Source organism: Corvus hawaiiensis, chromosome 1, assembly GCF_020740725.1.
Source record: "Corvus hawaiiensis isolate bCorHaw1 chromosome 1, bCorHaw1.pri.cur, whole genome shotgun sequence".
In the NCBI taxonomy this organism is placed as follows: Eukaryota; Metazoa; Chordata; class Aves; order Passeriformes; family Corvidae; genus Corvus; species Corvus hawaiiensis.
Window position 1 is genome coordinate 86,759 of NC_063213.1, and position 14,838 is coordinate 101,596.

Below are 14,838 nucleotides of genomic sequence, written 5' to 3' on the forward strand. Positions count from 1 at the left end.
CTTCAGACCTTTGATGCCAAGTTCCACCAGAGTCAGTTTGTGAACCCCCCAGGCAGATGGTGAAGCAGGGAGAGGCCTACAGAGTCTTTAAGATACAGCCTATACAACACAGATGATACAACCTTTCAATGGGTACTAGACCCAGGATCTAACAAAATTTCTAGTAAGTTTGTAGAAACAGCAGAAACCTTCAATAAATTTTTCTATTCCACACCTTTACATCTTTTACCACATGAAAGCGAAAGGGCAATTCCTATTCCATTCCTATAACCAAACTGGATGTTAAACATTATAAGATGTTAAAAAGCACAAACACTTTAAAATCAGCCAAAGACAAAACTGCATCTAATTCCTTGAACTGCAAATGGCCACAGGTTGGGAGAGCATTTGAGAGAAGAATTGTACTGGCTGTGTTTGTATTCTTCTCTAGGGATGTGTTATGGTCCCAGCAAAGACAGGATTTTGGGCTAGATCAAAGGCTCACTCAGGCCAGTTTTGGCAGCTCTTACAGTCTTTTGCTTTCTCACCCTACTAATGGAATAATCTTTTGGAGGCATGATAGTGTTTATGTGATACTGATCTGCACAGCCTGCCTAATTCCTTCTTCTTACATGGTTTGCCCTAACTGAAAAGTTCATAGCTCCATGCAAGTCTACACTCTTCTACAAAAGTTCTAACTACAAATGTGAAAAGAGTATTTCAATACTTAAATTCTCCATTCTGGCCTTTATCTAGTAGAAGAAACTCCAGAAAGCACCGAGCAGTAGCAGAAGCAGCATCTTGTCAGCCAAGGTTTTGAAGCTTATATAGTAACACTTTATCTTAGAATTACTTGGATAACTGGAAGAGATTACTATTAACATTAGTAAGACACTGTCTTTCTAGAGGCTGGAGTTGTTTCTCTTTCTATTGTGAAAACTCAAATGTTTCAAACTTTTAAAAGTTAGTAAAAAGCAATTATTACTAAATTCTGCATTTTTATCCTTGATTTCCAAAGGTTTTTTTATCAATGGTGACAAAAAAATGGCCAACTTGCAAGTGGGGGCAGTGAGGACAGTGTGGAAGGAATGGCCTGATGGGAGTCTCTCACAAGTTCCTTGTAGGAGCAGCAGAGTGTGGGGGCCCCACCACACCTGCCTGTAAACAGACGTGCAAGGATCGTGAGACAGAATCAGAAACCAAGGAACAGCTGCAACACTACAAATTTTGGGATACGAACAACATCCTTGGATAGCTTCTATGGCTGTCACAGTATGACAGCTTGGAAGGCAACGACAGCAGTCAGCAGGCTGGGGAAAGCAACGAGGAAGCCTTCTGCAAGAAGATCAGCAGCAGAAGGAATGCTAAGGAAAACCCAGGTCTGGGTCTGGTTCTGCTGCTCTTGTCAAAAGCCACAGAGAAAGCTCCATGTTGTCTTTGGCTCCACTGCTCCTGGTTAAGGCCTGTCCTCAGGCCTCCCAGGGTCCTGAGCCCAAGTCAGTCAGGGCAGCAGGGCTGTTCAGAGGGACCCTGACAGGCCGCAGAAACAGGACGGCGCTTCAGCATGGTAGAGCCCAGCATGGGAGAAGTTCTGCTCCTGGGACAGAATGATGCCGTGCAGGGGCACAGGTGGGCATCGGCGGGGTAGAAAACAGGTTGGCAGGAGAGGACTTGGGGGCCCTGCTGGACAGACAACAAGTGCAGAAGGAGTCTGTGAGGTAAGGCAGCCATAGCAAAGGTCAGCTGCAAAAGGGGCCGTATTAGCGCAGGTGTTGCCATCAAGCCTGGGAAAGAGGCTCTTCCTTGCTATGCCACGCTGGTGAAACTGGATCTGGACTGGTGGGCACAGGACCACAAAGATGTGACACTCTGGAGCAAGGCCCGCAGAGGCTCAGTAGGATGGTGGGGGCTGGAGCACAGACCTGCCGAGAGAAGCTGCAAGAGCTTCTCCAGCCTGGAGGAGAAAAGGGAAAAGGGGATCGCCTGGGTGAGTGCGACTGCCATATGGACTGCTGAAGCACAGACAGGGCCAGCCTCCCCTTGGAGGTGCCTGAGATTAGGGTGAGAGGCAACAGAAATTCACTGCAGCACGGCCAATTCACTCCCTATAAGGAATTGGTTTGTAAAAAAACCTCTGACAAAACAAACAAAACACATGATGGTATTAAAACATTGGAACAGGCTGCCAAAAAATACTCTGGGGTGCCCATCCTTGGCTGGACATATTCAGTACCCATCTGGACAAGGTCCTGAGCAAGCTGATGTAATTTGAACCTGTTTTGTACAACAGCTGGCCTGCACAACTTTCAGAGGTCCTACTATTGTGCACCTCCAAGGTCCCAGAAAAAACCCAATAAATAAAATTGGACCTATTTCTGGCAGGAACAATTGAAGTTGCATTCTTCACTGGAGGACAACAGAGCAGTTTCAGGATCTTGATTTAAAAAAAAAAATCACTAATAAATGGAGATTTGGCAGCTTCTTCAGAATTAGGCTACCCTAGAATTCCCTTCTTCGAGAGAGGTAACAAAATCCAAGACCCCTTACTCCCCCCATGTTTGACAAGCTCAATTTGATCCTGAGCTGGTTTTTTTACTACCTATGGCAGATGCACACAACCCACACATTTCACAGGTATTGTTGAGAACCAGAACTTTTAAATTTTAAGTGGCAGTGACTGAAGTCTGACTTGGCAGCTACCGGACAGTTTCTCCAAGAAGAAACTTTAGACCATAGCTTATTGACAAAAGTGTCTCTACCACTGAGGCTTCTACGGTGGTCAAAGAAAGACTGCTAAGGGCTGACACTCCTTATAAATCATAACTGTGCCACCCCGCGACCCCTGAGAGAGAGTGGTTTGAGGAGGATTTCTGACTGACTACCACAGGGCCAGTAACATAGTCCAGTAAAATGGCAAAAGCAATCCATATTGGTCCTCCTCTCTTAAGAGCTGGCAAGCCATTGCTGTTGCTAGGTCCCCTCAGAGCCTTCCTTCAGGATGAACAAGGCCAGTTGCCTCAGTCTTTCCTCATGTGCTGATCCAGTCATTCAATCAACCTGACAATCATGCACTGACCTCAGTCCAGTTGCCAATGTTTTTCTTGAATTCAGGATCCCAAAACTGGACACAGTGCTCTAGCAGTGAGCTAACAAGTACTGAGCAATGAAGGGTAATCAAGTCCCTCAATCTCTTGGCTGTGCTCCTGGCCACAGAGCTGTGGACGCTGTTAGTCATTTTTGCTGACAAGGCATACCTCCTGCTCATGCTCAGCTCACCATCCAACAGTGCCTCCAGGGCCTTTCCAGCAGTGCTGCTTCCCAGCCAGGCAGTCCTCCTCTCTCCCAAGGAAGAACATTTGACTTAGTTGCAATTCATAAAGTTCTTGTTGGTTCATTCCTCCAGCCTGTCCACACGCATATCGACTGGTTTCCCCACCCAGTGATTGGTGTCATCTGTACATTTATAAGCAAGCATTGCACTGCCTCCTCCAGTGGCAAAGATGCTGGACTGAACAGCTGCCAGGACACATCCCTGCTGTACTCTGATGTCAGTGTCTTCATGGCCAAGTGCAACCATTAGCCACCTTCTCAGCCTCATCACCTAAGCAGATGGCTGTCAGCCCATTTAGACCAAAATGTCCCAACCTGGATACAAGACTATTATGGATGACAGAGTGGCCTTGAAAGGACATTGGCCAGTTCCCTCAGCTCCCTCAGATGCAGCCTGTTGGGTATCATGGAGTTGTATGGGTCAACTTTCCTCAACTAATCCCTGGCCCAATCCCTGTCCACTGTCGGCTGTTCCTCTTGGATGCGTTCACTGATCACTGGGCATGGGAGGCATTGTTAGTGCAGACTGAACAAAGAAGGCTTTGAGTGCTTCAGACTTACTGTCTCTGTCATCACTGGATCACCCAGTCCACTCGCCATGGGGCACACATTTTCCTTGGTCAGCCTTTATTACTAGTGCAATAGCAGAAGCTTTTCTTGTCCTTGATGTCCCTTGAAGATCTCAAGTACAGCTGAGCTTTGACTTTGCCGATACCATTCCCTGTATGCCCAGGCAACATTTCTAAACTCCTCCTCTGTAGCCTGTCCCTGCTTCACTTCTTGTACATTGCCTTTTGATGTTGGGACCACCTCTGTGAGTTCCCTATTCTGGGCTCCTCATAAATTTGCTCGTTTTCCGGCCTTTAAAACAGGCTGCTCTTAAAGGTCCTTAAAGACCTCCCAGTTTCCCTGAGCCTTCAGACTGGCTTCTCAAGGAATCACACCTACTAGTTCCCTGAATAAGCCAAACCCTGCTTGTCTAAAGTCCAAGGTTTGTACTTGACTACTCTCCTTCCTTATTCCCTGCAAGAGCTTGAATTTCTTTATTTCACGGTTGCTATATCCAAGGCTACCACTGATTATCACACCCCTTAACATCATCTTTCTTACAAGTGAATGGCAGATCCAGGTGTTCCTCACCTCTGGTTGACTCAGATGGAGAAAGAGGTGGACAACAGCCATGCAGTGACCAAACCAGAGCAGGACAGCTATTATGGCATGGGATCTGTGCAGAGAATTCCACATGGTGGTCAGTGAAGAGCAGCAGCAAAAATTGACCAAATATTTGCGTAAAAGAAAATGAAGTAGAGAGGCTGAAAAGGAGAGGACAGGTATACAAAAACCTGTCAGCACAGCTAGACAAAAAGTCCTCAGGAATTTGGGGCTGAGTGAGAAGAACAGCAGCCAATACTAAGAGACAAGTATGCCACCGAAGGAGGGGCAGTTTGCTGTTTCAAAGTTGCAATCCACTCAGCAAGTTAAACAAGGAAAAGCAGAAACAGGCACAGCTATGGAGCCAGAATGGTTTTCAGCTGAGACTCTTGCATCAGAATGGGTAGGCAAGGAAGCCAAAGAAACAGAATGGTGGATCACACTCACAGTTCCTGGGAAAAAATGTAATGACTCAACACTAAGAGAAAATAAGACTGACCAGAAGTAATGAGGAGGCAAGGCCTGGAGAAAGAAGTGCAATCCGAGGTGCAGTCATGTGTCCCTACAAACAGTTTGTGGTCTGAGGTCAAAATCGAGGTACAACTGCTAAACTTGGGTCACAAAGGCAACATCAGCTCCAGAGATTTAGGTCCCTGGCTATGAATGAAGATGCCTCTGCAGTTCTCCAAAACTGAATGAGGGTTTTGGTGACAACCAGGTGTGAACAAGGGAAAGATCCAGAAGTGAGGAAAATGGGGCAGGAAAGAACCTGCTGGACAGAACTGGAGTTAATGTTAAATACACTATAAAAAATATTAAGCCTTGCTATGTTACTCAGTATGTCAACTGAGTTTAACCAAGTCCTTGTGTTCATTAAAACTGCATTTTAGACAAAAGAAATGCAGTCAATACAAGCAACTTGCATTTAAGTAAAGCATTTGACATACAGTCATAAAGGGAACCACTCCTTAAGACTGAAAAATGGGGATTGGAACAAGACCTGGCATAGCAAATAAGTATTAAGCAGGAAGTACCTCATGGACCATTCATTAATAGTTCTTGTACAAAAAGGAGAAGTATGCTAAGAAAACTTAGTAATGACAAATTTGGGTGTCACTGTCATTGCAAGGCAGAGGATAGTACAGAAAATGTGAGGAAGCTCAGAACTGTATAATGGAGATGGGATGAAATATAGCATTACAAAGCACAGGATCATGCCTCAGAGTCTAAATCCTGCTCTAATATGGGAATTCATCAGTTGCATATGACAGAAAGCAGAAATACTTGTATTAGCCAATCACAGAATGACCAGAGGCTGTATCAGTGTGGAAAGGCTATGAATAAAAAACAGCACAGCCATACCAATTTGCAGTGCTCTTTCCAGTAAAGATAAAAAATGCAGGAGTGGCATTCAAGCACTGGTGATACTGGTAATCTCTCCTACTACGTATAGTTCTGGTTTATTGAGAGGTAGATTTAAGAAGGTTTGAAAGAGGTTAATTTAACCTGGAATAGATAAAACAAGTGACTAAGAGGATTTCAAGAGGGGAGCCTCTCTTACTTGGGAAGCTAAAAGCATTTCCCTTGCTGAGCCTAGCAAAACAAAAAAACCCAAGCTGCCAGATCAAAAGTATGTCTCAAGTAACTAGTCTTGAGGTGGCAGTTGTGTCATGGCTTCCACAACAGAGGGAACCAGACTGGAAGTGCCAGGATGTCCTATGCAGTTCCCTAATCCAATCTTCCTATGTGCAACAGTTTGCCTGGAGTGGCTCAGTGATCCTACCCAACAGCACTATGCTCCAGGATGTGGACTATGGCACAGGCTTAACCAGAGAGCCTGGAAATCCAACAAGAGGTTACCCGTGCCAACTGCCTGAGTCATTACCATAGTGAGGAATACTGAGAACCCACTGCTACATAAGATCATTTTCAAGAGTAAAATGTATTTAATAGCCTCCTCTCTCCCCTTCAAAGTTCTCAGAAGACATAAGCAGGAGTCTGCAAAAAGTCTGTGGGTAACAGATGCTGACTGACTGGAAAACACTCCAGAGGTAGTTCCAGAAAGCTGGAAGTTTTACCCTGTGTTTCACATGCATTCCACAGCCACCAGTGCAAACCCTCCACTTGACAGGACAATGATGTGCACAGCATTTCTTCATCCCACAGATGGTGTAAGGGATTTCTGACACACTACCGCAGCCTGACAGAGTATCTTAACCCAGACAGAGGTCACATCATAGACACCAGCAGTGCAGCTGCACTGATAAAAACCCCACTGCAGAAAAGACCTCTAGCAATTGCTTTATTACTCCATCAGTTAAAGCTGTTGGCTGTCAGCAACAAAGATACTGAAAAGTAAGAATATTTGATGACAGCATGGTTCTGAAAGCATCTGTAGAGATTTTTGACACACCTATAGAAGTCTCTACCTATTAAAGAATTATCATGGACTTGGTAAACAGTCAGCAGTCTTCTGCTGGCAAAAAAGTTTGATTACCTCTGAGACTTTTAATTTTATAAAGGCAACAGGCAAAATAAAAATCCAAAACAAAACCACTCCCACAACCAACAAAACGAAAACAACCAAACCAACCTAAAAGCACCTCGAAATGAACGTACATTTGCAGCAACAGCCTCGCTATACGGGACGTATCATTGTCTGTGAAAGCAGTTTGTGTGGGACAGACAAAACTGACAGTACAAGAAACTTAGCCTTCATTATAAAAACGTACAGACCACCAGTAGAGCAAGAATGAGGCTTCAACACAACAACCAGGAGGCTGCAAGTAGTTCAAAGGTCTGGGTTTAATAGTAGCTTAGTCTTTCAAGCAACATGAGATCTAATGGCTTACATATGAGAGGCTCTGCTTTCAGAAGGTGGCAGGAATGACAAGAGAAGAAGGGATAGTATGACATCAGGAGTACCAAAGTGGGCTCACCTCTTTGGATGGCTGGTAGTAGGCACCTGTGAAATGTCACAGAACAGACTTTGGAGCCTGCCAGCAAATTTGGGCTCACACTAGCAATGGAGCTTGAAAACTTGAAAAGGATATGGAGGAAAAGGACACACCTGTCCAAGGGATTCTGAGCCTAGAAAAAGCACCAGTCAAAGCAACTGAGACTAAGATGTGACAAGGGTGTGTGTTTTGAAGCCTTTTGAGACCAAGCAGGTTCTTGGGGACTGTACTGAAGAGGGTAAAGGAAAGGAAAAGTCTGGGAGTCATGAGAGAGGAGAACAGAGAGAAATCCCAATGTTTAGAAAGGAAGTCGATGATGGAAGCATTGAGGATCAAACATGGGCAGATGCCAAAAGCTAGACATATCCCCAGGGATAAAAGAATTAGTAACTCTCCAGACAATACAGACCCCTTGGACTCTGTTGTTTACATGGGTTCACTTCAGTCCTACGGTGATACAACCACAAAAATCACAACCTGGAAGCTCTACTGGGCCAGAGACCTGAGTCTGAGCCCACCCCCTCAGGTACAGCCACACTCTGGACCAGGTTTTGGCCAGCCTCAAAAATGGATCAAAAGCATTCTGGAGACCCGAGGGCCCCAGTGCCGAGCTGTCGCTTGGCAGCCCAGCACCACGGTCCCTCCAGCAAGCGGCAGTGCTGGCTCGGCTAACCCAGGCACGAGGCCGCACAGGCCGGGCTGCTCCACGCTCCCAGCCCCCAGCCCAGCCCCAGCCTGGCTCTCCAGACTTTCACCCACTGTCTACTTACTTTTTAATTAGATTTTTAAACAAAAAGTGAAAGAATTTTCTAAAATTCCTCTAATTACACTAAGATGCTGAACTGATTGTGAAGGGAATAGGAAATGAAAGCGACTCACCCTCTGAGGGAGAATTTTGTCAGCCATCTTCCTCCTCTTGGCACTGTACATTTTTTAAAGAAAAAAACACGTTACCATGGTGACAGATCTAGGAGTAACGAGGCCACCTGCTAAATTATCCTGACATCTCCACATGCTGGTGCACAGCTGTGCATGCATCAGCAAAAGGGTCTCACCCATGCCCAGGACCTCGTACCCCTTCTCTCAGCAGGCTGGGGAGGCAGTTAGGTAAGAACAAATCAGGGCTGTCTGTTATGCATCCTGGAAAGAAGTCTGTAAGTTCTTTGATCACAGCATCTTCTGTGGTGCAGGGTGGCAATGTATGCAAGTGCATGTGCACACGCTGCTTCCAGGTACAGACAAGCGTGCAGGAGGACAGTCTCACGTGTGGCATGCACAGACACACCTATGTGTGTGCACATCTGAGTGGCTGAGCACTCAAATGGCATGTGAACTCGCTCAAACAGACAACACGCATTTATTCAATCATGCCCAAAATTAAGTGCTGAAGAACACACACATATATGTGTGTATTTCATATGATGTATGAAAACACACACATATGTACACCCTTCATTCCTTATATATATACATACACACTTGTTTTATTGTAACATATTTGCATGAGCGGTCTTCTGCTGGCAAAAGTTTGATTACCTCTGAGACCTTTTAATCTTATAAAGGCAACAGGCAAAATAAAAACCAAAAATAAAAACACTCCCACAACCAACAAAACCAAAACAACAAAACAAAACTAAAATTGCATGAGTGATGGACAAAGGTAAAAGGCCTTACATTTCCACCTTTCTTCATTTTTATGAACACACACATGGGAAGATGTATGTGTGCCTGCAGAGTGTACACATACTGTGTCCATACCCATACATAGGCACATTTCTATAGCTATGCTTTTAAAAACACACTTTTACTCGTGGACATAAACACAAATGTGCATGTGCCTGAGAAACTGTACTGTCAGGAAGACTGTCAAATACACTGTCTTTTGAATTCTTCAGATTCTAAGAACTGTTTGTGTCCACCAAACCTGTCACCCAGCTTTCTCTAACAGGGCCAAGATGGAATTCAGGTCCTATTCTTCATCTCTTTAATTTGTGAGGCCTTTATCTTAAGCAGGAGATGAATCACTCCATCTGTGACAGACAAATGGGGGAAAGTAAACCACCTGCTGCTATTCTGCCATGTCACAAGGACACCCTCCTCCTTACTGTCTTCATACTGCAAGTCTGTCACCAGCAGTGTCCACATAAAAGCTGTTTCCATGCTCATTGGTGTGGCATACCCTCTTCCTATGTTTGTTAATAATAAGCCAGGATTGAAATATCAGATTCTTAGACTCTTTCCCATCCCCACATAAGTCAAGGCTGAGACACTCTTTGTGCCTGGAGGTACATTCAGTTACACCCAACTTAATAGGTGAACAATGTTCCTTTTAAAAAGTGTAGGAATAATGGGAATGGAATGTTACGTGATATGAAACTCCAATACCTTCCACAGCTTACAAATCAAATCTGCACTGAAACACTTCACAGAATCTGGAAGTAAAGGCTGAGCAAGCGCCAGCCTCCCAAAGGGAGTGGGATATGCACGTACCGGCAACAACCCCACAGGCTTGCAAATAAAAAGCAAGAAACAAACAAAGCAACATCCCCAAACAATTTGGGTCTCAACCAGTTCTTCAATAGCCTATTACAGAAATGAGATTTTTGTCTCCACCAAACCTGCCAAGAAAGGACAAGCGCAACCTTCTTGGCCTGCGCTAGAAAACATGGAACGCACTTAACCCCAGAACTGGACCCAAGGTGACAGAAAAGTGTGCCTGAAAAAACAGAATGAGAAATGACAGGGAGGTGGAAATGAAAAAAGGGAAAACGTTCAACACATTATCTGAAGGGAAGGCATGGCAGAAGAAACAGAGAAGCTCTCTGTGTACCCAGGGAGCACTGCTGTGAACTGGGCTCAAGGCAGTTGAGATCACTGCTGGGTCCCAAATCAGAAACACTGAAGTTAAGAAAAGGGATGGGGAACTTTCTTCTGTGAGTTAGGCCATCAACTTTTAGAAAATACTGTCCTTTAATGCTCCCTGGAAACTAGTTAGTGACTAAAGTTTACCTTAATTATCCAGCAGGGGCAATTTTTCAGGTTATATCCACCCTAGTACCTGAAGGTTGGGCATTATTTTGTGCAGTTTCCTGCAGAATCTCCTGGGAGGTGCTATAGAATGTGCATTTTGGTTGGTGCCAGGCAAGGCCTCCAAGATGCACATGCACTGCTTGTGCTCACGTGCTGCACTCACACACATTCCTTCTGTGTTCAACCTTTTTCAATTGCTGTGTATTAATACTCTCAAGATCAGTGTCCTTTCCAGATGCATCCCAGATACAAGCATTCCCAAGTCTGACTTGCTGATCCAAGGTATATAACCTGGTCAGAGCAGGGCTCCTGAAGAACTGAGCTTAGAGAGTCATGTTTTACCTACAACTGGATTCCATGACACCACCAGAACACTGTCTGAAGCTGTATATACATCTATAATGATTTTGCAAAAGGTAGCCCATGCAGATCTGCTATGTGTGTGCGGATCACACTCAACACTCAAGATTGATGAGGTCTAATACGTTGCAAAAAGAAATTAGCTAACTTATTTAAGAGAGAATGCATTCAGCAATGTACAAGGTGGGCATATCTAAAAAAGAAAGTTCCTCACAGAAATCCCTCTAATTTTATGGAATTACTTCCAGTGCATATTTGTTTACTTTATATGCAAAAACACTTGGGACAACTGCAAGTTTTATGACCACTCTTCTGAGTGATCATAGTACAAGTATTCACATGACAATGTGAAAAGTTTTTTCCACTTGTGCCATTTACAAACTATTTTGTTAGCCAGTCAGAAATGAGAGCAACTATACAGAACAGGCAACAAATAATACAATAATCTTACTATATTAGAAGAGAACTGTTCATTAACTCTAAAGGCTAAACATACTCAACAGATTTATGGCCTGACAAACCTGTGAAGTAAAAGCAGAGTAACTGCAAAACCAGACATTATTAAAGGTCGGTTTGTTCAAAACCATTCACAAACAAAAAAAAAGAGTAAAATTTACCAATGTTTTTCCTGCTTAAAAACTGACAATACATACATGTTCTATTCTGTCCCATTTGATCTTAGAGGTCTTACCCACTGCTAAACAGGTATCATCTCTGCTTCCTCAAATTGTCCTCCTGTGTTCTCCTTCCAGAACACTCACCTCCTAGCTCGGTTCTGAGTGGCTTGCTGCTGCTGCTGCACCTGCTGCTGCACCTGCTGCTGTTGGACCTGCTGTGGTGCAGTGCGTTTTCTTGTTGTTTCCATCACAGTCTGGGGCATCCCAGGTCGCACGGAGGGGCTTCCGACGTATGGGGGGCCTGGAGGACCCATGGGACCCCCCTGATGGGGCATTCGAGCTCCTGATGGCATCCCAGGGCGCTGGAGGAAAAGCAAAACAGAAAGAAAAGCCAGTTTGGTTCCTGTTTCTGCAGCTGCCAAGACATTTGTACATCATGCGACACTGGCCTCAACAGATTCCCCGTTCTGACCATCCTGATAAGCACTAAGCAGCAACATAAAGCACGTAAGCTCTGTGACTGGTGTGTCTTGGATGTCATGAGGCATTCAGGGATAAAGGAGACAGGAAACAGGGAGGCAAAATACTAGGTTTGGGAAAACACTCAGTGGTCAGTGGCATATCCAGACCGGGTTACAGCTGGAAGCTCTACCTTCAGCCTGAAAAGAACACCCCATGGCAGCGACACATAGTCCAAACTGGTGCAGCTCACATGCTGCTCAGAGCTGCGAGCACACTCCCACTGCAAACGCTGCACTGCCGAGCAGGCAGCTCTGGTCAGCTGGGAGACAGAAACCAGCACGGGCAAAACATCAGGATAAACACTTTGCATTAAGAGCCTTCTACTTCACCTACACCAGAGAGCAGTGTCGGTTCATAATGCAGCATGAATCCTTTAAGAAAAAGGTCATGTCTCCGATCAAGCCTTTAAACTAAAAAAAAGAATGAAATGGATGTGGGATTTTGTCAGCAGCCCTGTAGGCATTCTAAAGCCCTGGCATTTATGTTGACTTCTGCATGCTCTTGAGAGGCTCTCTGGGTCACGCTTAATGCTGCACAAGACACACAGTAAACCCAATTCTGAATTCTAAAAGTTTATAGTCATCAAGGAAAACAACCAGTAAAATAATTACTGCCTGCAAAATGCAATTCAAAACAGAGAGACGAGCTTAGGCTCATATTGAGAATTATCAATATGTATATGTCCACATATATGCAAAAATACAGACACACACATTCTCTAGGCGTTTGAACCAGGATGAGAAAAAGAATAACCATACAACAAAAGTCCTTTGAAAGTCAAGTCCCTCTACAAAGTATTTTAAGGAAACCAAGAGTCAGTGGCATCCATTATGGATAAACAATTGGTTAAAGGATAGAAATGAGGCAAAAGTAATTGGTTCTGAAAATAAAAGGAAGGCACATGTAAAATTCTGCTGGGACTTCTCATTTTCAGCATATTTAAAACAACCTGGGGGGAAAAAAAAGAACCAAAAAAAGCCAGGAAAAAAGCAAGGGAGTGAAAAAGTTTGTTGGTAATGTTAAGTTATTCACGCTTGCAAGGACGAGGGCCAGTTTCAAGAACTGCAGAAGGACTTTATGAGACAGAATGAACACTTAAAAGGAAGATGCAAATGTACTTCAATACATATTGAAGTGAATTACAGAAGGGAAAAAACAATCCGAGAATCACAGACAATGCAATGGGCCCTAAGCTGATTGCTGTCCAGCAGAACCAAGGTCTTGTTTAAACAGACACTTCCAGAAAAAAAATCGGTTCACTGGTTACTAGAGGTCAAGAATGCCATTAAAGAAAAGAAGTAAGAGTGGAGGGAACATAGGATATCAGTGTGCCACTGGCCACGACGTGTCCACAAGTGAGGGTCTGTGCGCAGCTCTGGCTCCTGCAGCTCAGTCATGGCAGAGCAGAGCTGAAACAAGGACAACGAATGGCACAGAAATTCTTAACATATGGAACTGCATCCATGGAAGTAAAAGTAAATATATTGTGACTTTTCATCTGGAAAGAGGTGATCCAAGGTGATCTAAAGGGGCATCTGCCAGAGCTCTACAAAATCAGGCATCGCCTGGGGAGGGCAGTTGGGTATTGACTGTTCACTGCCCCTGCTAGAGTAGTGAACCCTGGCCATCAGCAGAGGGGTCAGGCTCACTGAAGGCGTGAGTTTGTCCCACCGTGGGTATCAGCCTGTGGAACCCTCTTCCAAAGGGGTGCTAACAACATCGAAGACATACTTGGCTCAATAGTTGCAGACTGAGAAAGTACTTGGGAGAAATACACTACTGGACCCCAAAATGAGATGCACACACCCCTGAGGGTACGCAAGCCAGTTCACTGGGGGTGGGAAGAAAATAGTTTGTGCACAGTCAACATATATAATTCTTTTTAAAAGTTTACTTCATCTTTATCTCATAATTTCTATGATTTCTAAATATGTAATTATGCATTATAATAAATCATAATTCTAAATATATTTGGACCGGCATCTCCAAATTAACCACACAAATCCACTGTAGCTCCCAAAGCCCCAGCTCAGTGCCCTCCCTGATCATCACAAGTCTTAGATATTTCTCACACTTGTATCTATAAAGGAAACTGGATAAAGGAGAGGAATGGATGACCAGCAAAGAACCAATATAACTGGTATGGACAGAGAGGCAAGGCAGGAGGTACGAGAGTGACCAGCGCAGGAATCCACGCAGGTGAATTCAGCAAGTGCCGATGTAAGAAAGCAATGGCAGGTATGGCCGTGGAGAGAGCAGCAGGCAGCAGACAGACCAAACTGCAGCTTTGTGCAAAGCTCCAAATGACTTCTGCCATGAACCTAGAGCCCCAAGAACAGCTGGAAGGGAACAGAGCTCTCTGTTCCCATGTATGCGCTCCCACCCTCTGACCCAGGCAGAGTCAGCAGAAAGAAATGGCCCAGAAAATGCTTCTCTCTCGAGCCTGCATTTAAGATTTGTCATCTGTCAAGCCATGCATTGTGGCCTCCTTCCAGCAAAAGGCAGACCACTGGGCCAGCTGCTGCCTGTCAGTCAGCCGGGGACATCTGACAGTCACTCAGAAGAGCCCGGATCCTGAGCACAGCCATCTCACGGAGACTGACTGGCCACATGCATAAAACTGAAGGCCCTTTTTGGTGCTCCTCTAAAGGACACCCCAGGGCTTGAAGAACAAGGTCAGCAAGCTAAAGCTACTCGGCCTTACATCTTTAAACTTCCTTCAGCTTCCTTTGTTAAGCACTAAAATAGAGAAACATAGAGAAAGGACAAACATGAGAAACGAGAGGCAGCTCCAGCAAAAGCACATTCAATCTCATTCCCTGACCACCTCATTCCTTTGCCTCTGTTCTCATGTTTCTATCTCTGATATCACTCATAGATAAAATATTACT

General features: G+C 44.6%; 1 protein-coding gene across 11 annotated transcripts in view; it reads right to left on the bottom strand.

Moving 5' to 3' along the window:
• SMARCD3 (SWI/SNF related, matrix associated, actin dependent regulator of chromatin, subfamily d, member 3) overlaps positions 1–14,838 on the bottom strand; it is an 80,476-nt gene that overhangs the window by 31,796 nt on the left and 33,842 nt on the right. For 7 of the 11 annotated variants that reach the window (XM_048287288.1, XM_048286569.1, XM_048328865.1 and 4 more), the window contains 2 exons: positions 11,570–11,787; positions 8,298–8,340 (listed from right to left, as the gene is read on the bottom strand). In XM_048287288.1, the coding sequence (XP_048143245.1) occupies positions 8,298–8,340; positions 11,570–11,778 (252 nt within the window). In that variant the 5' untranslated portion in view covers positions 11,779–11,787. The other 4 variants (XM_048327178.1, XM_048326335.1, XM_048323825.1 and 1 more) reach the window with 2 other exon arrangements.